The 24051-nt window shown below is 43.8% G+C and overlaps 1 protein-coding gene across 1 annotated transcript; it reads left to right on the top strand.

Moving 5' to 3' along the window:
- Positions 1-733: 733 nt before the first annotated feature.
- Positions 734-23201, top strand: PSPH (phosphoserine phosphatase). The gene is made up of 6 exons (XM_068968702.1): positions 734-956; positions 15875-16033; positions 17998-18132; positions 18588-18733; positions 19700-19848; positions 22764-23201. The coding sequence occupies exons 2-6, from the start codon at positions 15894-15896 to the stop codon at positions 22869-22871; spliced, it is 678 nt and encodes a 225-aa protein (XP_068824803.1). The 5' UTR covers positions 734-956; positions 15875-15893; the 3' UTR covers positions 22872-23201.
- The last annotated feature ends 850 nt before the right edge of the window (positions 23202-24051 follow it).

Genomic DNA, 24051 nt, shown 5'->3' on the forward strand with positions numbered 1-24051 from the left:
GAACTGTGTTTTTTGAGAGGTCTGGTAGCAAAGGGCAGGGATGCTGTGTCCCAGCCTCGCTCCAGCATCCCCTCTGTGTGAATCACCAGTTCGGAGGGAGCCTGCAGACGTGAACTGTCAGTATCAGAGGTTTCCGTGTTTTAGGGTAGGACCTCACTGCCTAGTTCCAGACAGCTCTGCCCAAAGGTAAACGTTTGTGGGCAATGACTCCTTATTTATAGTAGTCAACATAAAACTAGCTAGGCAAGTGATACCAAGAAGAAAGTAAGAGGACCCCCTCAAAAAGCTGGGGGTGCAAAGACTCATTTTGTCACTCATGGGTTTCTGCATTTTAGCTGCGAATGTGAGCAGTTTTTGCAGTTCTCTTGGGACTTAAATTCCTACAAGAGCATAAAGCCAAGTGTGGATTGAAAAAAAAAAGCCCCTAGGGGGCTTTCGTTAATTGCAAAATCGGTACAGAGGTCCCTCTCTTCTCTCACCGACTCTTATCCCAAGTGGGTGGTGACGGTGGAGAGCGCTGGGAAAGGACCGGAGCTATGGCATTCCTCTTTTGCAAAGTGGAGGTGGAGTGGCTCGCGGCTTCGCAGGAAAGCGTCCACCGCCAAATGCAAGTCGAGGTCTGCCAGCGCCGAGCCCCCGGCGGCAGGAGGGGGCGGGCTTAGGCAGTCCCTCCCTCGGGGGCGGGGCCAAGGGCTTCTTCCCATCCCGGCTCTGCAGAGAGGAGGTCTTGCAGGCTCCAGTTGAGTATAAAACAGATGCAAATCCCGCAAGAAGCCACCGCACTTGTCAGCGGATCTGGTGATTGATAAAGTCCCTGGGGCTCTGCACCGGTCACCTCCCTCAAGCTCCACAACTGAACGTCGGAGCCAACCCTCGGCCCCTTGCAGTCGGAACTTTACAGCCGCGGGAGAACTGAAGGCGGTGGCAGCGGCCCAGGAAGGAGCAGCAGCGCCGGGGTAAGTCTGGGCAAGTGTTTGTCTCGTCGTGTGCCCAACTTTCTGATTGAGCGGCCCGCCTGTCCTATACCCAGGGCCTTTATGATTCTGCATTTCTTTCTCTTCATCGGAATAGGTAAATTATGTCATGGGATTTCAAGGCTTTCTTTTCATCCGTTTACTTTTGATGGTTTTCACTTGTTTTATCCTACTGCTGCCTGTTACCAAACAGCATGAATGAATGATGCAATCCCACATAGGGGAGTCATCAGTTCAAGAGTAGGAAAAGTTCCAGAATTTAGAGTTGCAGTGTCTGACTTCGTCAACTTCTTCTTCATCAGAATTCGAATTTTAAATATGTACTTACCAGATACATTGTTATACGGCTTCAAGCCGGGAATTAAATAAATAATACTTCCATTCATCAAACTTAACGTTCTAAGTTTTCCTTATATGTGACCTGCACATGGTGTTTACTCTTGAAATATTTGACTACGGAATTGGAATGAAGATCAGGGAAGAAAAATGAAGTCCAGAATTTGTATATGTTATCTCCACTGCTTGATGTGTTTTCAGTGTAATGATCCTAGTCCTGTCGCTTTCATATTGGAAAACAAAGTACTAGGATGTTTTAAGTTTTCAGATTATCTGATACATGTCTAATAACTTTTCTTTTCTGGCCGGGAAACTCGCCATGAGAAATCTTAGTTTTTCCCTGACCAGGGATCAAACTCAAACCACCTGCTTTTGAAGCAGAGTCTTAACCACTGAACCACCAGGGAAGTATCCCTTATAACTTATTTTTAAGGTTACATTTTATTGACGTATAATCTAATGCAACAATATGCACCCATTTTAAGTGTACGTTTTGATGAATTTTGACAACGTTGTACGCACTTATATTCACCATAACAATAGAATACTTCCATCTCCCCTAAAAGTTTCCTAGGGTGTCTATAATAATTTTTGTCATTATAGCATTTGTTGGTATTTTCTAGGGTTTCATATAAACAGAATCATACTCTTTTGTGTCTGGCTCCTTCTGGTCAGTATAATATTTTTAAAAATATTTATTCATGTTATGATGGTGGTTGGTTTAGTAACTAAGTCATGTCCAACTCTTGTGAACCCATGGGCTGTGGTCTGCGAGGCTCCTCTGTCCATTTAATTCTCCAGGCAAGAATACTGGGGTGGGTTGCCATTTCCTTCTCTAGGGGATCTTCCTGACCAAGGGATCAAACCTGGGTCTCCTGCATTGCAGGAAGATTTTTTACCAATTGAGCTATTCATGTTATAGTATGCATTGGTAATTTATTCCTTTTTTATTGCCGAGTAGTGTTCTGTTTATCCCTTTATCTATCAGTGATGTTTATTCTAGTTTTGGGCTATCATGAATAAAGCTGCTTTGAATATGTTTTCATTTCTCTCAAATACACCTCCAGATATGGGATTGATGACTGACTCTTACGGTAAGTAAATGTTTAATTTCATAAGGAACTGCCAAACTGTTTTCCAAAGTGGTTGTACAATGTTGCATTGTATGAGAATTCCAATTGTTCCATGTTCTCACCAATACATGATATTGTCGATCTTTTTAAAGTTATTTTTCTTTTGAGCTTATTTGCACATCTTTTTTGAAATGCCTTTTAGGATCTCTTTTTGCTCATATTTTAATGGGTTGTGTGTTTTATTGAGTTGTAAAAGTTCTTCATTCTAGATAAAAGTCCTCTCAAATATGTGGATTGTGAATATTTTCTCCCATTCTGTGACTTACCTTTTTTTCCTGTTCCTTAATGGCATCTTTTGAAAAGTTTAATTTTGATGAAGTCCAATCTATCATTTTTTCCTTTTATTATTCATGCTATTTGGGTTTTATTTAAGAAAATTTTTACCAATTATGGTTGTTCTATTAGGTATCTATCCCTGCATAACAAATAATCCCCAAATTAGGCAGTTTTAAAAGACAAACATTTATTTTCTTAGAGTTTCTGTGGCTCAGAAGTCTGGGAACAGCTTACCTGGGTGGTTCTGGATAGGGTCTCTTAAGGGGTTCCCTCGTGGCTCAGAGGGTAAAGCATCTGCCTGCAATGCAGGAGACTGGGGTTTGATCCCTTGGTCAGGAAGATCCCCTGGAGAAGGAAATGGCAACCCACTCCAGTACTCTTGCCTGGAAAATCCCCTGGACAGAGAAGCCTGGTAGACTATAGTCCATGGGATCGAAAAGAGTTGGACACGACTGAGCGACTTCCCTAATGGGTTGCAGTTGGCCAAGGTCAACTTATCTGAGCACTTCAGTGGAGGAAGATCTGCTTCCTAGTCTGCTCATCTGGTTGTTGACAGGATTCACTTCCTTGAGGGTTGTTGGACTGAGGTCTTCAGTTTCTCCCTGGCTGTTTGCTGCCAGTTCTGCCACATGCATCTGTCTTAGGGCAGCTACTGACATGGCAGCTGCCTTCCTGTAGAGCAAGGAATGGGGGTGGGGCAAGCATGGAAGCCACATTCTGTTTTTAAAGCGACAACAGGTGCACACACTCTTTGTTTTTTGGTCATGCTACCTGGCTTGCAGGGTCTTAGTTCCTTGACCAGGAATTGAACTCAGGCCCTGGCAGTGAGAGCACTGAGTCCTAACCACTGGACCACCAGGGAATTCCCCTAGATAAACTCACTTTAAAAAATGCACTCTTTTGTGTGTGATTAGAAATAATTATGGATTCACAGAGGGCTGCAAAGAAATATACAGGGAAATCTCATGCACTTCTCCTTCTTCCACGTCCCTTCCCCTAAAGCCAACATCTCAAGGAACTGACTCTGGCACAATCCATAGAGCTTGTTCAGATCTCACAATTGTAGACACTCATTTGTGTCAGTCTAATTTATTTTGCAAGTGATATCCTATCACCTCTGCCTCATTCTGTTCACTGGAAGGGAGTCACTAAACCCAGCTCACTATCAAGGGCAGGGGGTTAGAGATGGGTTGGAATAGCAGGAAGTTGGTTCATTAGGTGTTGTTTGTTTGTTTTGGTGTTTTGGCCAAGTTGTGTGGCTTGCGGGATCTTAGTTTCCCAACCAAGGGTCAAACCCAAGACCTCTGTACTGGAAGCACAGAGTCCTAACCACTGGACCTCCAGAGAATTCCCTCTAGGGGCCATTTTAGAGGCTGCCTGCTACAGGAGTGCAATTTTCCTCCTGCATTTTAGAAGAAGTATAGTTTTAGCTTTTTTGTTTAGGTCTTGATTCATTTGGAGTTGATTTTTGGCATTGGACTACAAAAGTTTTATTATTCTTTTTACATAATTTGTCATTGGACTACAGCTTAGAGAAGGATGTACATTTCAGTATTTCTGTATATAATTAAAACTGCTGCTATTGCTGCTAAGTTGCTTCAGTCGTGTCCGACTCTGTGCGACCCCATAGACGGCAGCCCACCAGGCTCCACCGCCCCTGGGATTCTCCAGGCAAGAACACTGGAGTGGGTTGCCATTTCCTTCTCCAGTGCATGAAAGTGAAAAGTGAAACCAGGTAGGAATTCAGTATAATGACTATCAGAGTCTTGTCATTTTCATATTGGTGAAACAAAATAGAAAGAACATTTTAAGTTTTCACATGATTTAATACATGCCCAATTAAAAAAAAAAGGTAAGTAGCAATGTATGAATTCTAAATTAGAAGAGAAAAAGAGCCTGCCTTTATAATTAAAAGAATTTCTCCTTTAGATGTAAATGGATCAAAGGAGAAAGAATAAACTATATTAAAGAAGCAAATTCGGAGAAGGTAATGGCACCCCACTCCAGTACTCTTGCCTGAAAATCCCTGGTGGGCTACAGTCCATGGGGTTGCTAGAAGTCAGACACGACTGAGCAACTTCACTTTCACTTTTCACTTTCATGCCTTGGAGAAGGAAATGCCAACCCACTCCAGTGTTCTTGCCTGGAGAATCCCAGGGACGGGGGAGCCTGGTGGGCTGCCGTCTATGGGGTTGCACAGAGTCGGACACGACTGAAGCGACTTAGCAGCAGCAGCTGGTGGTCCAGTGGTAAAGAATCCTCCTGGCAATGTAAGGGACACAGGTTCGATCCTGGGTCTGAGAAGATCCCACATGCCTCCGGGCAAATACCAGTGTGCCACAACTACTGAGCCCAGACTCTGGAGCCCATGAGCCTCAACTACTGAAGCCTGTACACCTAGAGTTCACGCTCTGCAACAAGAGAAGCCACCTCAATGAGAAGCCCAAGCACCTGAACAAAGAGTAGCTCCCAATGGCTGCAACTAGAGAAAGTCCAGGCACAGCAAGAAAAACCCAGCAGAGCCAAAATAAAATACATACACACATTAAAAAAATAATTCAGCCTTGAAAAAGAAATAAATAAAAAAGAAGCAATTTGGAAATAGTACCATTCTTGTGCTGCCATTCCGGGCAGTGGGTTGTCTCTGAAGAGGAGCAGCTTCTGGGGAGGGCCAATAGGATGCAGCTCTCCAGGCCTGCAGGGGAGCGGGATTCGGAACACCTGCAGAAGCTCGGCAGTGTGGGGAATGTTGCTAGGCTTGCATGCTCGGGTATGAGGCTTTGAGTACAGCTTGTGCTCTTCCTCCTTCTCGGGAGTATTATCCTCTATGACTCTGGTGAGAGAAAGGGTGCACCAAACCCTTTCTGAGTGCAGTGAGGGCTGTATTTGAACCTCCCTGAAGATTTCTTTCCATTCTGTCTTCTTTCCTCTGTCAAGCCCTACTTTGCTCTTTCTTGCTGCTTGTTCTTAACTGCTTCTTTTTGTCTCTTTGTTTCTTCTGAGATTTAGCACCTTTGTCCACTTCTTTTTACAGTTTAAATGATGAGGATAATAATCGGAAGTTGTTGGCTTTGTTCCCTTCTTATGGGGCAGCAGGAGTCCTTTCTGACTATTCTTGGAATGTTGTTGACTTTCCTTGTTTTGAAGACAGCAGGGACCATTTTGTACAGTCTGTAATGTTCCTACATTGGCTTCTCTGTATTTGTATTTTGTTTTCCCCCAAGATCCTCTTTCCCTTTTTCTCTCCTTTCCCTTGCCTCTGAGCCATGCCCATCAGCTGTAGGTGATTTTCTATCAGATTCGAAGCTCTTTCTGGTTTAAAGCCACAGAAAAGGGTATGTTTCTTCTTCTGTGGAGCTTGAAGGAGGCAGATGTGAAGTATTTCCCAGAGAAAGTAGTCTTAGGAGACTTTGCAGCCAACCTTTCTTTGTTCCAGTCCTACATAGGGAGGATAGTGAAGCTAGGCGGTCTCTTTCTTCTCCTGTGTCTGGACCTTGATGTTGATTTCCCCGTTCTTTCTAGGCTCTTAACTCTTGCAGAACTCACAAGATCTCTCTTAAAGAAATTTGTAGTCAGAACTTTATGCTGTGTTTCTTTATCCCCCGCCCCCTGGAAAGAAGTGGGAAGAGAAGACCATTGTCTCCTGGGAATCCAGCCCTGGAGAAGCGTGAGTCCGCTCTGTCTGTTGTTCTCATTGTCAGTGTAAAGTGTTTATCAGTTATCAGTTTACACTTCACCTGCGTAAAAAGAATTGTCTGCTGTAAAGTGGCACACATACCATCTCTGTTTCCCTGAAGAAGAGCTGTTTTGTTTTAAATCTTAAAATGTACTATAAATGCATTGGCAGGAACCCCCGTCCTAGTTTGAGGAAGGCTCTTTGACTCTCCTCTGATCCAGAAGCCTCTCAGGCTCCATTCGACCTTGTTTCACTGCTTGGAGGGCCCCAGACAGCCTCACCCCCAGGACCAAAGCCACGCTAGAGGATAACATCTGAGTCCAGGGAGCTTTGCTCTGTGGGCTTCCTCAACCTCTGTACCAGCTTATATTTGTTCTTACATAGGTGAAGGTAAGAGGTCAATCCCAGCAAAAGTGGAAGTTGGTGAAGGTGATCTTAGATGTCTCTTGTGAGCCACTTAGATGAGAAGCTGGAAGAGAGTTCTTTGGGATGAGAAAGTTTTTTTCCCCTTTCCTCTAACATCAGAATTCCTAAGGTTAGCCTTGAAGGAAAGCTTGCTTTTGTACTTTTGGAACTGGGAGTAGGTGACAAGGGGTTGTCAGTTGTGGCTTCTTTACCAGTTGGCCCTCTGCTTCCCCAGGGTGGACCTGCTTGGGGCCGGGTGGGCAGGATTCCTGTCCTGAGCCCCAGAAAGGCAGTGGTCTAGGGGTTGGGACCAGGCTTGGCAACTGCCGTGTCTAAACACAGACCTTTTCCACCAGGATTTCTTCCACCCCTGTCCTGTCTCCCTTCCTTGCTAGTCTGGATGTGAGGGCTCCAGAGTCCATTCTCCAGCAACAGTTTTTCTAATGTACACAATTTACTTTGAAGCAACTGAATTTACTCAGCAGATTTCCCTTCCTGCCCCTGGAACTATGAGATTTTCGAATTTGTATGAATCATGGGTCACTCCTGGTGGATACAATGAAAAAAGAGGGAACCAGAAGTGAACAGGGAGGCAGAGCATTTTACAGTGGGGGCTGCAAAGTGCTGAAGGAAGCTGAATTTGCTCTGTAGTCTAAGCAGGGGATTGAAACCCATGTAAGCTGAGGAGTGGAGGGCATATCCCCTGGCACAAGCATTCTGGGGGCAAGGTTAAGGTCATATAATCTAGCTCTGTCTTCTAGGGACGGCACGGAGAAAACAATTAACCTTCCCGGTAGCTTCAGTGTAATGTTTGTGTGTGGCTGTTCGCATAATTAGCACTGTCTTGGGTCCTTACAGTTTCTCCTATCCTTCTGCTGACCCTACCCAGAACTGTACTGTGCAGTGAATCACTTCTCTGTCGTCAAGGGCTTTGCAGTTAATACACATTGTTTAATAATCATCAGGGCCAGGTAGCTCTACGCTCTATTAGTCCCCGAACAATGATGAAAACCCTCCCTGACATATTTCCAGCACCCCCAAGACTACTTACCCATTCATCAGTCTTGGCTTAGAAGTGCACGCCCTGTTTCCAAGGACCCTGATTACATGGATCTGCCTGCCTCATTTGTCGCTCTCAAGATGCCTTCTCAGTTTGTGGGTACTTTTTGTTCCCTCTGTCCTCCCACAGTTTGTCTCAAACATCCTGTCTTGGGACCCACAGTGCAACCTACAGGTGTCAGCAGTTCTAAGTCAGGACTACTGTTCATCCGGATTTGTAGAAATCAGTCCTCACTTCATTAGAGGAAATGTATATTTCCTTTCGTATTTGAGGCTCATGATCTGGTTGAAGCTATTGCTGGTATCAGTGGTTGGAAAGAGGCTCAAGGCTCTGGCTTTTCAAATGTGAGCAATCATGATTTTTCCAGCCATCCAATGAGACTGAGAGCGTCTTGAAGGTGGTGCCCATTCTGTGTTTCCCAGATCATGTGCTGGGCACAGAGTGGCACTGTGCACTGGCTTCACTGTCTTTGAAGAATTGTCTGAATTCTTTTTTTCTCTTTTTTAACATTTGTATTTATTTGACTGTGTTGGTCTTAGTTGCAGCATGTGGGATCTTTCACTGTGGCGCATGGATTCTCCAGTTCTGGCACGTGGATTTAGTTTCTCCATGGCCTGTAGGATTTTAGTTCCCTGACCAGGGATTGAACCCACATCTGCTGCACTTCAAGGTGGATTCTCAACCACTGAACCGCCAGGGAAGTCCCAGTCTGAATTCTTGGTGGAAGTCTTTGACATTTCCTGGATCCACGTTATGTTCTTAACAATGTCTAACTTTGCTTAATTCTGCCTAATTTATCCACATCTTGAATGCTGTCTCTGTGCATTTGAGATCCAAATTTCAGTTCTTTGGCCATCACTTAGGAGCTGTATGACCTTGGGTAAAGCATTTCGTTCCTTATAGCTCTATTAGTTAATTTGGTGAATGGATGTATCTATATTGTTCCTGTAGAAAGGCACAGGACTAGCCCCAGATAAATGGCTTTGAGCTTTCTTCCAACTTTGGAATATATGATGTTGATTCTGTTTCTCTGTTGTAGTCATCATTTCTGGTTAAGGACTTTAATTTTAGGGTAATAGCATACTGAATTGGAATTGTTTAATTGAGAACAGTAATGTACTTGATTCTGTGTTGGGTTCTCATTAACTGCTTAGATTCAGCTCTAATCCCTGAAACATTTCAATTTAACACCCACTGTGCTGAAACAGAAAAGTAATTCAGTCAAGGTCCCTACCCTGAAGGAACTCACATTCTAGGAGAGGAATGGGGGTAATTAATTAATTAATTATTGGAGGGGATTATGAAGGAGATAGTACAGGGAAAATAATTTAATCTGCACCTTGAAGAATAGGAATTTGCCCTTTAAACATGAGTAATTAGGTGATTTCAGGCAGAATAAACAGCATTTGCAAAGATAAAGAGAACTAAAAAACCACGACATGTTTAAGGAGCAAGAAGTCCTCTGTATTCCTTGAGCATAAAGTGTGTGTGAGTGTTTGTGGGGAGAGTAAAGTGGTGGGGAGCAGACTGGTGAAATGGAGAGGATTGGAATCATGAAGGGAATAAATGAATCAAGTAACAGAGATATTATGTTGATTTCTATGCTAATAATGAGAAATGGATAAGCAGGGGCATTCTGAGGTGTGCTGTGATTAACCGGATTTGATTCCACAGTTGTCAGCAGCCAAACCTGAATACAGGCAGGTGCCAACAGTATAGTTAATAAAAGCAAGTGACTATGTTAAAAAGAACCTTTACCTTTTAAGTATATATACTGAAATATTTTTGTATGAAATGATATGATTTACTTTGAGATAAGTCAGATTTATCTCAAAGATGGAATTGTGTGGGTGTGAGAATGTGATTTGTAATAAACATGTATTTGGACCTGTCCTGTTTCTGACACAGAGCTCCTGTAACCCTTGGATTTTCCATGATGAAACAGATAAAGATGTCTCTTGTGTGAATGAGTGACTTTTGGACCTACCTAAGGATGAGGGCTATTTGCTATGAGAGCCAACTATGTGATGAGAGGGTTGGAACCTTTGGTCCCACTGACATGACCCGAGGAGCTAGAGGCTGAGCTCAGGCACCAGTGACCAATAATATCATCAAGTGTGCCTTTGTAATGAGGCCTCCTCAAAACCTGCAAAGGACGGGGTTCTAAGAGCTTCTGGGTAGGTGAACACGTGGAGATTTGGGCAGAACGGTGAGCCTGGAGAGGGCATGGAAGCTCCCCTCCCCTCCCACATATCTTTGCCCTGTACATTTCTTTCATTTGCTTTTCCTAAGTTATATCCTTTAATAATAAACCTAGTAAATTTTGTGAGTTGCTCTAATGAATTAATGGAACCCAAGGAGGGGGTTGTTGGAACCTCCATTCTATAGTTGGTCAGTCAGAAGCACAGGTGATGATAATCTGGACTTGTGACCAACATCTGGAGAGAGAGAGAGTGTGTGTGTGTCGGGGGTGGAGTGGGGTCAGTCTTGTGGACTAAACCTTTAACCTGTGGAATCTGATGCCCTCTCTGGGTAGATAGTGTCAGAATTGAATCAAAAAGTAGAACATCCTGCTGGTACCCAAGAACTGCTTGAATGTGTCAGAACCCCAACCCCCGTGTTGGAATTGGGGTACAGAACCTTATATTTATAGTGGGGTTGTTGCTGAAGTAAGATTTGCTATGATTATTGAAACAGGCTGATAAATACTTGAGTTCATGTATTCATACTTCCTGTTTTGATATGTATGTGAAATTTCCCACGATAAAAAGTTTTTAAAAATTGTTAGCTGTGGGTATGTAATTCACAATTGTATCATTTTATTTGTTCATTCAACCTTCAGAAATTAATTGAGTATCTACTCAAAAAAGGTTCAAAACAGTAGGTGTTTTGGAAAATTTTGTATCTTAGTACAAAGAGCTTGCCATCCAGGAGTGAAAGTGATATGCACATAAATCAATATAAGATAAGTTGGAATATTATAAATTCCATATCTTAAAGCAGGTCTCCATAAAGTACTGTGGAAGTTCTGGGAGAGATGTTTTTCCAGCTCAGGGGATCAGGGAAGACTTCATAGTGAAGATGGCATTTGAGCTTTATTCATTTACACACATTACTGAGCCTTGTGCGTGTGCTAAATCGCTTCAGTCATATCCGACTCTTTGTGACCCTATGGACTGGAGCCTGCCAGGCTCCTCTGTCCATAGGGGTTCTCCAGGCAAGAATACTGGAGTGGGTTGCCATGCCCTCTTCCAGGAGATCTTCCTGACCCAGGGATGGAACCTGAGTCTGTTATGTCTCCTGCATTGGCAGGCAAGTTCTTTACCACTGGTGCCATCTGGGAAGCCTTACTGAGCCTTACTATGTGCCGAGTACCATGCTCAGTCCTAATTATCCAGCAGTGAACAAAGATGATAAAGATCCTACTCCTGTGAAATTTACATCTTAATGGGAACAGATAGACAACACAGAATAGACATGTGTTATCAGGTGTTAGAAGATGAGAGATGTTACAGAAGAAAAGAAGTAGGGCGTCATGAGGGAGATCAGCAATGTCGGGGGTAAGGTCAGGGAAGGGGGTTACAGCGATAAGCAGGGTGGCCAGGTTGACATCTGGGCAAACTGCTTCTGAGGGAACTGGCCAAGCGGGTATTCACATGATGAGCATTCCCACCAACGGCAAAGCTAGAGCAAAGACCCTAAGAGGGGAGCCTTCCTGGTGTATTTGCAGAGCAGCAAGAAGACCAATGAGGCTGGGGCAGAGTGAACAAGAGTGAGAGGGGTAGGAGGTGAGGCCAGAGAAGTAATGGGGAGGGCATGCTGGTGGTGGTGGTGCCAGAGTTGGGGGGCAGGTCTCATAGGTAATCATAGGGACTTGGGCTTTTACTTTTAGTAAAATGAGAAGCCACTGAAGGATTTTGAGCTAAGATTGTGACATGATTTGGCTTATAGCTTACAGTGATTCTCTGGCTGTTATCTTGAGAGCAGATAGTAGGGGTGGGGACATTTTAAGAGGCTGTTGGTACAATCTTGGCTAGAAACATTGGTGACAGGCTGGAACGACAGCAGTGGATGTGGTGAGAAGCGGTCATACTTTGGTTAGATTTTTTTTGGTTAGCTCTTACAGGAAGAACCGGACTTTCCAGGAGGTCCAGTGGTTAAGGCTTCACACTTCCACTGTAGTGGGTGTGGGTTTGATCCCTTTTCAGGGAACTATGATCCCACATGCTGAGGGGCTCGGCCAAAAAAAAAAAAATTAAAGGCAGAACAAATAGCATTTCCTGAAAGATTGGATGTGGGATTTCAGGGAAAGAGAAATATTTAAGGTGACTGAGGAGTGGAGTTGCCATCAAGAGAGAGAAGGAAGGCTGCAAGAAGGGCAGTTTCGAGGAGGGAAGGGAAGACTGGGAGTTCCGTTTTGGACGTTATGTGTTATGTTTGGGATGTTCACTAAACATCTAAGTGGAAGTCAGGTAAGTAGATAGAGTTTAGGGATTGGGAGAGAAAACTGAGCTGCAGCTGTACATTGGGAGTTACTGTCATAGAGCTGACATTTAAAGCTATGATCTTGGATAAATTCATTCATCTAAGGAGTGACCAGGTGGCACTAGTGGTAAAGAATCCCCCTGCCAATGCAGGAGACATAGGAAACTCCGGCCTGATCCCTGGGTGGGGAAGATCCCCTGGAGGAGGAAATGGCAACCAACCCACTCCAGTATTCTTGCCTGGGAATTCCCAGAGACAGAGGGACCTGGTGGGCTACAGTCCATAGGGTCGCAAAGAGTTGGTCATGACTGAAGTGACTTAGCACTTAGCAAGGAGTGTATATCGGAGAAGGCAGTGGCACCCCACTCCAGTACCCCTGCCTGGAAAATCCCATGGGCGGCAGAGCCTGGTAGGCTGCAGTCCGTGGGGTCACTAAGAGTTGGACACAGCTAAGCGACTTCACTTTCACTTTTCACTTTCATGCACTGGAGAAGGAAATGGCAACCCACTCCAGTGTTCTTGCCTGGAGAATCCCAGGGACGAGGGAGCCTGGTTGGCTTCCATCTATGGGATCGCACAGAGTTGGACACAACTGAAGTGACTTAGCAGCAGCAGCAAGGAGTGTATATAGGTAGAGAAGACCAAGGACAGACCGTGGGCTATTACATTAAGAGAACCAACCAGCAAAGAAGCTTAGTCGCCAAGAACAGATATGTGAACCTGGGAAGTTGGTCCTCTAACTTGAGGGGTCAGCTTGAACAAGAACATGATGTTGGGGGTAAAAAACAGATCATATGGTGTTGGCCAAAAAGTCGATCGGGTTTTTCCATAATCTCTTACAGAAAACCCAATAGATAACCAGTAGCAGATGTGTTTTGTATTTATGTTTTTGAAAAATACTTCTCCTCTTCTATGGAGAGTTATTCACATTTAGGTTGATAATGTCAGTGCAGAGTTTTAAATTCTGTTATCTAACTGGATTCATTAACTTACCCTCCTCTGCCTGTTTTTAGTGGGACTCCAATGAAATGGATGTTTCCTGTTTGGAGTACTCTTTTGTAAGGGCTCAAAACAAGGATCAGCAAAATTTTTCTCTAAAGGGCCAGACAGTATGTTTCTTTCCAGACCATAATGTCTCTGACACAGCTACTCAGCTTGTCTGCTGCTGTGGGGAGGTCACTATAGACATGTAAATGATGAACGTGGCTATGTTCCCATAACATTTTATTTACAGGAATTTTGAATTTTATGTGACTTGCATGTGTCACAAAATACTACTCTTCTACTTTTCCCAACTATTTAAAATGTAAAATTCATTCTTCACAGGCTGTACAAAAACAGGTGGCAGGCTGCATTTGGCCTATTGGCTGTGTTTTGCTGACCCCTGGCTTGAAAGATTTTTTTTCCCCCACGTCAACTTTGAACTGGATCATTCTACCAAATGCACTGGTTTGTAATCAGTTACAAAGTGGGTTGGCCAGGCTCCTGTGAGTCAGTTGTCAGCCACTGTTTATGCTGATTTGCATGGTCCGTGTACCTTGTACATGACGTATTAGTTTCTTTGATGGGAGAGTGACCCCAGATGACCTCTAGGATCTAGTTCACTTCCAAGACTCTAGTCCATTGATTTTCTTTCTTTTTAAAAAATAATCTCATTTATTTGTGGCTGTGCTGGGTCTTCGTTACCGCTTGAGCTTTTCTTTAGTTGTGGCGAGCAGGGGCTACTCTCTGTTGTGGTGCCTGGGCTTCTCACTGCAGTGGCTTCTCTTGTTGTGGAGCACGGGCTCTAAGGTGCAAGGGCTTCCGTAGTCGTGGAGGATGGGCTTAGCTGCCCCATGGCGCGTGGGATCTTCCTGGACCAGGGACTGAACCAGGGTCTCCTGCATTGGCAGGTGGATTTTTTTTTTTTACCACTGAGTCATCAGGGAAGCCCCAATTTTCTTAAAAAATAAAAAATACTCAAAATTCTTTTGAAACTGTCCTCTGCAGCTTCTGCAGCACTGTGGTCGCTCAGTTCCTCCCTGTGACTTCTCCCTCTCATTCTCCTTCACGGGTTCCTGACTTGACCGTCCTGTTCCTGCGTGCTCTGTCCTCAGCCTTCTTCTTTTTCTCTTTCTCCACTCTCTCTTCCAGCAGTCTGTGGCTTCAGTTACCACCTCTGCCCTGGAAGCAAACTCATGTGTATGTTTAGCTCTGACTTCTGAGGTGTAAAGCCTTTCAAGGTTTCCTATTAGCTAAAAGTTCCTCCCCACCCCCAGTATTTGCTTATTTGGCTGCACCAAGTCTTAGTTGCAGCATATGAACTCTTAGCTGAGGTATGTGGCATCTAGTTTCCTGACCAGGAATTGAACTTGGGCCCCCTGCCTTGGAAGCATGGAGTCTTAGCTCCTGGTCCACCAGGTAAGTCCTTCCATTAGCTAGAATGTTAAAATCCAAACTCCTTAAGACCTACCTGGTGGTCCAGTGGATTAGAATTCGCCTACCAATGCAGGGGACACGGGTTCGATCTCTGGTCCAGGAAGATCCCACAGGCCGTGGGGCAGCTAATCCCGTGCACCACAACTACTGAGCCTGAGCTCTTGAGCCTGTGCTCTGCAACAAGAGAAGCCATGGCAACGAGAAGGCCATCTACCGCAACGAACAGTAGTCCCAGATTGCCACAACTAAAGAAAGTCTGTGTGAAACAATGAAGACCCAGCAAAGTCAAAAAAAAAAAACCTCTTAGCCCACCCATACTAACTGCCTGTGCACTGCCTGCCAGCTGGCTTGGGCCGTTGGGCAGCTCCCAACTCATCAGCCATCATTCTGCCGCCTTGTCTTTGCACATGTTCTTCCCTTTGCCATCACTACCCCCCTCCTTGCTGCCGTTCTCCCTCTGGCTTATTCTTAGGACACAACAAACTGATACCCTTCCCTTTGAGAGCCCATGTAGAAGGCCACTTTGCAAGATTCAGCTCAAATGCCTGTACCTCTTGGAAGCCTGTCTCATGGACAAGGTTAACCATTTACTCTGTGTGCTCACAGTGTCTTATGCGCATTTCTATTGTAGCACTTGCCTTATTGCTCTAATTGTTAGGTCAAAACCACGTGAATATTGGTTGACAATCAAATACATTCATAAATTGATAACCTTCACTAGACTTAATTCCTGGGAGCAGAATCTGGGTCTTCACTCATTTTTGTAGCCCCAGAGCCTGACATTTAGTAGGGGCTTAATTTGTATTAAAAAAAAAATGAATGACTTTGATGCAAAATACAATATAGACCTTTTTATGATTATATTCTGTCTGATGCTGGGAAGGATAGAAAGCAAAAGGAGAAGAGGGTGACAGGATGAGATGGTTGGATGGCATCACCAATTCATTGGACATGAACTTGGGCAAACTCCGGGAGATAGTGAGGCATAGGGAGGCCTGGCATGCTACAGTCCCTGGGGTTGCAAAGAGTCAGACAGGACTTAGCAACTGAACAACAACAACAAATGATTATATTTTACGTCTTTAAATAGATTCATCTTTTTCTGTTGTAGGAGGAAAATTCTTCCAAAGATGGTCTCCCATTCAGAGCTGAGGAATCTTTTCTGTTCAGCTGATGCAGTGTGCTTTGATGTTGATAGCACCGTCATCCAAGAAGAAGGAATTGATGAGCTGGCCAAATTCTGTGGAGTTGAGGATGCCGTGTCAGAAATGTAGGAACAGTATTTATTCACCTTATGAAATGATAGAGGATTGCAAAAGAAGAGTGACCTTTGAATGACGCACAGGACCAGAGTCACAATTCCCTGATTTTAGTCCCTTCCTATGACACATGGGCACTGGGTTATTTTCTTCCATCACTTAGAGCTGAATTTGTTGGTATAGTACATCATCCAACCATCCATTTATATAAATATATATATATGTGTATGGGCTTATATAAATCTGTGTGTGTGTGTGTGTATGTGTATGGGCATCCCCAGTAGCTTGGCTTGTAAAGAATCCACCTGCAATGCAGGAGACCTGGTTCGATTCCTGGGTTGGGAAGATCCCCTGGCGAAAGGATAGGCTACCTACTCCATTATTCATGGGCTTCCCTGGTGGCTTGGATGGTAAGGAATCTGCCTGCAATGTGGGAGACCTGGGTTCAATCCCTGGGTTGGGAAGATTCCTTGGAGGAGGGCATGACAACCCACTCCAGTGTTCTTGCCTGGAGAGTCCCCATGGACAGAGGAGCCTGATGGGCTGCAGTCCATGGGGTCACAAAGTTGGACATGACCGAGCAACTAAGCATAGCATATCTATATATGTATATATATATATATATATGTATATATATATATGTATGTATGTATATTTGGCCATACTACATGGCTTTCAGGACCTCAGTTCCCTCCAACCAGGGATCAAACTTGTCTCCTTGCAGTGGAAGCATGGCATCCTAACCACTGGACTTCTGGGGAGTTTCCCGTTTATACACATATTTATGCCCCCAAAGTGTATATATAACACTAACATATACACTGTGACAAATAAATATGGATGACATACCCTTAGCTTGGCCAGGGGAATGATGACCACAAATAGCCAAAGAAGGTAACCTAGCAAAAGAAGATGATAACCTAACCAAAGAAGATAATCTCCAGGGGTCCAGTGCTTTGTGTCATGGTTGAAAGTATGGCTTTGCTAGAAAGCTAGTTTTGGTTCAGAGTCTCCACGGATGCCTGGGTGAGAGTTCCTTCCTCCCTTCTGCTCTCCCCTGTGCCACCCACACTCACCAGGTCCTAGACTGTTTCATGTTCAGTTTCATCTGATGCAAGCATGCCTGGCCTAGTAAACCAAGCTGTACGATTTAGTTTATGATAGCAGCATCAGAGCTGCTCCAAAATGTATATAAATCAACAGTGGTAAAAACTGTAGATTTATTTATATATGCAAAAATATATGCACACTATTCTTACATCATCTGTGACATTTTTTTGTCTGTATACTTTAGAAATTCTTGCTTGTTTATTTTGGCTGTGCTGGATCTTTGTTGCTGGGCATGGGCTTCTGATTACAGGGATTTCTCTGGTTGTGGAGCACAGGCTCTAGGGCAGGCTTCAGCAGTTGCAGCTCCTGCGCTCCAGAGCACCGACTCAACAGTTGTGGCTCACGGGCTTAGCTGCTCCACAGCATGTGGTATCTTCCTGGACCAGGCATCAAACTGGTGTCTTCCACACTGGCAGGTGGATTCTTTACCACTGAGCCACCAGGGAAGCCCCTGTATACTTTTCTTTGATGTGATTGTTTTTAACATGCTAAATTATATATGTGTGTGTGTGTGTGTGTGTGTGTGTGTGTGTGTGTGTATGTGTATAAAGAGTACTGGCCTTTAGTCTCTTTCTTGGTTTACAAGTGCTCACGGCTTCTAAGGAAGGTACCTGTGGATAGTACATGCGTTTTTCTCAGCTCACTGGATGGTGTATTTGTGGATGCAGAATACTAATGTGATTCTCAAGCAAACCCTCCATAGTTTATCCCTGGCCCCACTCACTCCCATGGCAACGTAGCACATCTGTTGTATGGTGGGGCACCATCCTCGTGGATGGACCTTGTGAGGAGCTGGGGAGGGTGGGCATGTAAACTGACGACAGCTGACTTGGCTGCCTTGATTGTTGGGTCTTCCTCCTCCTAGGACACGGCAAGCCATGGGCGGGGCAGTGCCTTTCAAGGCTGCCCTCACACAGCGCTTAGCTCTGATCCAGCCCTCCAGGGAACAGGTGCAGAGGCTCCTAGCAGAGCACCCCCCACACCTGACGCCCGGCATAAGGTAAGGGATGGCCAGGCTGGGTACACTGCCTCTCCATCAGCACCTGCGTTTGGGGGCATGTGCTTCATTACCGTAGAGCTTCCGTGTGGTTCTTTTGGTACTTGTGAATGGTCTTGTCTGGTTGGTTGGTCCTGCCCATGTCTGCCTTCCCTCTCTCCCAGTAGAGAGCCAAAATCTCCTCTTCGTCTTGTGTTTCTAGGTCCATGGGCAAAACAGAGTTGTGGAATGGTTTCCTAAAGCAGTCAAGCCCCACCCACTAATTTCTAAGTGCATTTAGAAAAACATATGTGGAACATTAATTCACTAGGCAATATACCTTGTCTGATGTACCTTGGACAGATGCATTAGGAGAAAATACATATTTGAGTTTCCTTTTCACGTCTCCTGTTTTCACTTTTGTATTGATCAGCGTTTGGTATTTGCAGTTTCCTTTTTTTTTTTTTTTTTTTAAACAGGGAGCTAGTAAGTCGCCTTCAAGAGCGAAATGTTCAGGTTTTCCTGATATCTGGTGGCTTTAGGAGCATTGTGGAGCATGTTGCTTCAAAGGTCAACATTCCATCAACCAATGTATTTGCCAATAGGCTAAAGTTCTACTTTAATGGTAAGACTTTCATGGTCCCATTTTCCCTCTAATCAGTTTTCATATTTAATGTCTGTTGGAATGCAGCTTCAGCAAGGTGGTGTTGGAGTTAAATGCTGAGATAGAGGGTTCTCTTTACTGATGTCTTTCACACTTTGGTATCCTTTACTCTGCAAGATATACTTAGGGCATCATCTCTCCTACCTTCAGTATCCATAAGATCATCTATCTGTATATGCAAGTCTGCATTTTAGTAAATAATGTCATGTAACCCCTATGACTTATTTTGTTATTCAGTATATTTCAGTTTTATGAAAGCTTTCATGTATTGAGCCAGTTTGGCTCATGTGTTTGACTCAGGAAGGAGAGTTAATTTGTGAGCAAGTCACTGCACTGTAGCTGCCTTTGGAGGTGCCTCCTGGCCCCTCTCTGGACCATCACAGAGGCACAGCTGTAATCTTCTCGTCATCTTAAGATGTCCCCAGTTATGTCAGGGGGTGGCCGGCATTCTTAAAACCAAATGGTATTAATTAAAAACATTTAAATGTGTTACTAGAACACTTTTGAAGAGTTTATAAGATAGAGATAATTTAAAAAAGAGTAGAGTATAAGTGTATTAATTACTGTAAGATGGAAATAATCCATCAAATGTAAATTAGAATCTCCTCTTAGAAGAAATTATATAATAACAAGTTTTAAATGAATATATTACTGTTTCATGGTGTTCTGCCATTTCAATAAGTTTTGAGACTTGCTATACTAGAAGATAAGACCAATTAACATGCAAGATGTTTATCACCTAAAGGAATAACCTTGACAAGAAGTTTGTGATTTAAAAGCATAGCTTGTTCATTCTGAGAAATAGAAGTTCAGGCTGTGTTACTTTATCAAAGGCCATGTTTAGCTTTGCCAGTGGTATATAAGTGAGGATATCATCTATGCAAAAAAGTGGCCCTACTGATCTAATTCTGTGAATCTGTTTTATAGGTGAATATGCAGGTTTTGATGAGACTCAGCCAACAGCTGAATCTGGTGGGAAAGGAAAAGTTATTAAGTTTTTAAAGGAAAAATTTCATTTTAAGAAGATCATCATGGTGGGAGATGGAGCCACAGACATGGAAGCCTGTCCTCCCGCTGTATGTATTAAGCATACTAGTTTTTTTGCAGTTTGTGAGAAGGAAACAAAATCCTGTATCACTATAAAACAAAAAACCAAAATAAATAAAACACAGTCAGTCTCACTATATTAATTGACTTTTTGCAAACCCAAGGAAGGTTGCAGATAAGGAACTTAAACCCCATTTAAAACTTCCAAAGACCCCTTGTCCCTGCAGTATGGCTGCTGCCTCTTAGCCCAAGTATGTGCTCAATGAGGTTTGGCTTCATTTCCACAATTAACGCAGCTCTTATACTACAACCAGAATCTGTGTTTTACATTTGATAAACTATTTCTTCATGCATTATCTCACTTAATCTTCATAACAGCCCTGTGAAGTGAAAAGTATCATCTTTTCCTTTTTACTGATGGGGTAACTGAGGGTCATGGAGATTCGATACCATGCCCATATTAAAGCATTTTATTCTTCTTCTGCATTTACATTGCTTTCTGAGACTAGCAGGAAACAAGTGCTCTATGTGTGTGTGTGTGTGTGTGCGCGCGCGTGTGCTCAGGCGCTCAGCTCTGTCCGACTCTTTGGGACCCCATGGACTGTAGCCAATACCTTAAGTATCACATGTCCATTTCACATAGGACTGTGACTCTAACATTTCGTTCTACCTTAAAAAACCTGAACCAGAAATATAGCGGTGAACGTTTCGCTCCCTAGTTTCCTCAGATCTAAAAATAACATCTGTCTGTTAATGATTAATCAGAAGTGGTTAAAGAATTTTGGGGGATCCTTTTAACGTTACTTGAGTCAGTTTGAAATAATGCGTTCTTAAATGATTTACGGCCAATGTCAGGGTCGACTAAGTATTGGAAGCCAGGCTAGTGGATATCAGAGTACAAGGCGTAAAATGCAGGGTTCTCTCTGGGGCCCTGAATCCCGGTATCCAAGAAGGACAGACTTACAAAGTGCAGAAGATCCTGCCGGTCAGAAGGTGACACAGCTCGACTGAACCAAGGGAAGGTGGCGTGTGTGCAGGTCTGTAGCCCTGGAAGGTGGTCCGAGGAATCTGTGCCCTAATGAAGGGGTTCCCCGACCTTTGTGGCACCAGGGACCGGTTTCGTGGAAGACAATTTTTCCACGGACTGGGGGTTAAGGGGTGGAGGATGGTTTCTGGATGATTCAAGGGCTTTGCTTTTATTAATGCCGCCACTGACCTGACAGAAAGCGGAGCTCAGGAGGAGTGCAAGCAATGCGGAGCGGTTTGTAAATACAGATAAAGCCTCTCTCACTCTCCTGCTGCTCACCTTCTCCCGTGTGCAGTACCAACTGCGTGGCCTGGGAGTGGGGAGCTCTGGCCTAAAGGGCAGTTAGCAGGCGCCATGTGGAAGCCAGGCGGAACTTGGCGGGGAGGGCTCCCAGAGGGAAGGGAAGCAGCCGAGCACAGTCCTGATGTGCTAGGCGCAGTCTCGGGCTGGCCAGTGGGCAGGGAGGTGTGGGAGTGGGCTTTCTCTTCAGCAAGAGAAGAAGACCCCACGCACTAGGCTCTCTGGTGTTACCTTTGGGTCATGGGAAGTCTTGGAAGCCTCTGCACCAAGAAGGAACAAGTCAGGGTGTTAGGACAGTGGAACTGGTGCTGGCCTGCAGAGGGCTGCCGCAGAGGCAGGGGTTCAAGAGGCTCGATTTATCTAAATGTAAGAATCTACTTATTTTCCCCCATTGTGTGGTATGAAAATAAAAATGAAGAGAAAGGGCAAGTAAGATAAACCTGTACTTCTAAATCAGTGTATATTGTGTCTGTGTCCTGGCAGAGAAAAGAGAAAATACCACTTAAAAAGACCATTGACTATGGGATTTCCCTTGGAGAAGGGCATGGCAACCCATTCCAGTATTCTTGCCTGGGAAATCTCGTGGACAGAGGAGCCTGGTGGGCTACAGTCCATGGGTTTGCAAAAGATTCAGACACAACTTAGTGACTAACAGCAGAGGCTTCCCTGGTGGTCTGGTGGTTTAGACTGCACTTTCCAGTGCAGGCGTATGGGTTTGATCCCTGGTCAGGGAACTAAGATTCCACATGCTGTGAAGGTGCAGCCAAAAAAATTTCAAAAGATCATTGACTAAAAGAAGGTATCACTGAGAAGAAATGAATGAAATAACGCACCTTTAAATCATTCTACCAGTGAAAAATAGAGTGCTGCTAACATACTCCTTCAGCCCAGGATAACAGGCCTCCCTTCTTTCTTTGAAATTGAATGTGGATGTGATTGCCACCCAGTTGAGAACTCAGATGTTTACCACCTGGTGTGGTTTTATTTACTTTTTTAAAAAATATTTATTTGGCTGTGCTGAGGCTCCGTTGTGGCACTTGGGATTTTTAGTTGCAGCAAATGGGATCTAGTTCTCTGACCAGATATTGAACGCAGGGCCCCCTGCATTGGGAACATGGAGTCGTAGCCACTGGACTACCAGGGAAGTCCCTATTAAAAAAAAAAAAAAATATATATATATATATATATATTTATTTGGCTGTGCAGGGTCTTAGATGTGGTGTACAGGATCTAGTTCCCTGACCAGGAATTGAATCTGGGCCCCCTGCATTGGAAGCAAGAAGTCTTAACCACTGGACCACCGAGGGAAGTCCCAGGTTTTATTTTTGTAAGCAGTTGTCTTGATTTTCTGAGGACTTCAGTTCTTCTGAAGCCCACAGTGTTCAGCTGAATGCTTCTGCTGCAGTGGTGGTCAGACTTATTTATTCGTGTGGTGGGAGGAGGGGAGGAGGTGAGCAGGTTCACAGGGAGCTGGGGAGGGAGGCATCCCAGGTGATGCTGGGCTCACTTGTCTTTGTTCAGAGTTTCTTCTTTTCAATAATACTTATTTCCCTAGGCTGCTGCTGTCTCTCTTTCTGTCTCTCCTTATAAACTATTTCCCTTTGTTTCTCTTCTTAGGATGCCTTCATTGGATTCGGAGGAAATGTGATCAGGCAGCAAGTAAAGGATAATGCGGAATGGTACATCACTGATTTTGTAGAGCTTCTGGGAGCACTGGAAGAATAAGATCCACTTTTATAAAGTTCATAACTTCAGGTTAATTTTTAAAAGTTATGCAGTTTGATACTGTTTGCTTCCAATTGCTGATTACAACCCAATCTATGAATTTGGTATTGATTATCTGTACCTCCCAGTGAACGATAGTTAGGGCTCATAACATTGTGATTTGTGTTTTTAAACTGTAGTTCCAGTATTATTATGACCATTTAATTGCCTGGAGAGTTTTATAATCTGAATTCTTTATCAATCTATCAATTCTTTATCAATCAATTCTGGCTATGTTTGATTTGAAGCCTTTGGAAGGTGGATGGTAAATTAAACATCTGCACTATTGGGAATGTGAATTAGGCAGCTTTAAATGAAATTGGTTTTCTGTTTATATATAAATAAAAGTTTATCCATATATCAAAACAGATTTGTAGTTTTGTGTTTTTTTTTTGAGCCACACCACTCAGCTTGTGGGATCTCAGTTGCCTGACCAGTGATTGAACCGAGGCCCTTGGCAGTGAAAGCTCAGAATCCTAACCACTGGACTGCTAGGGAGTTTCTGATTTGTCAAATTTTAATTCTGCCTATCGTGTATTTCAGTATCCAATATTTCAGATACTTTAAGTATTTGAATAGAAACAACCTCCAGGCAAGGAACCCAGGGGTGGAGATCCTGCTGAGCACAGGGCTGGTCACAGCACATCCACTGTCAGCCCCAGCCCTGGGGGCGGTGTTGAGTGTGAGGGATGGAAGCCCTTTTCTTCCCTCTTGGTATTTGTCACACAGGAAATGTTACAAAGGGTTTTTGAAAAAAGGTAACAGTGGAGCCTTGAAAGTACTGACCTTAAAAGATGGATATTTGAGCTCAACTCGGTGTCTGTGATGACCTAGAGGGGTGGGAGGGAGGCTCAAGAGGGAGAGGATATATGTTTACTGATGTACCTGAACATAGCCGATTCACGTCGTTGTACAACAGAAACTAACACAACATTATTGTAAAGCAATTATACTCCAATTTTTAAAAATGGATATTTGATAACGACATGAATTAAAAGAACTAAAAACAAACCAAAAAGAACTAAAAACAAATTTTATTCATTTCAAATAAAGATCAGCATTTTCCCTTAAATGAATTAAGAATAACTCATCAGAACTTATACGAACCATTTCTTTCTTTTTTCTGAAATACTGATTTATT

Source organism: Capricornis sumatraensis, chromosome 3 (assembly GCF_032405125.1).
Source record: "Capricornis sumatraensis isolate serow.1 chromosome 3, serow.2, whole genome shotgun sequence".
NCBI classification, from domain to species: Eukaryota; Metazoa; Chordata; class Mammalia; order Artiodactyla; family Bovidae; genus Capricornis; species Capricornis sumatraensis.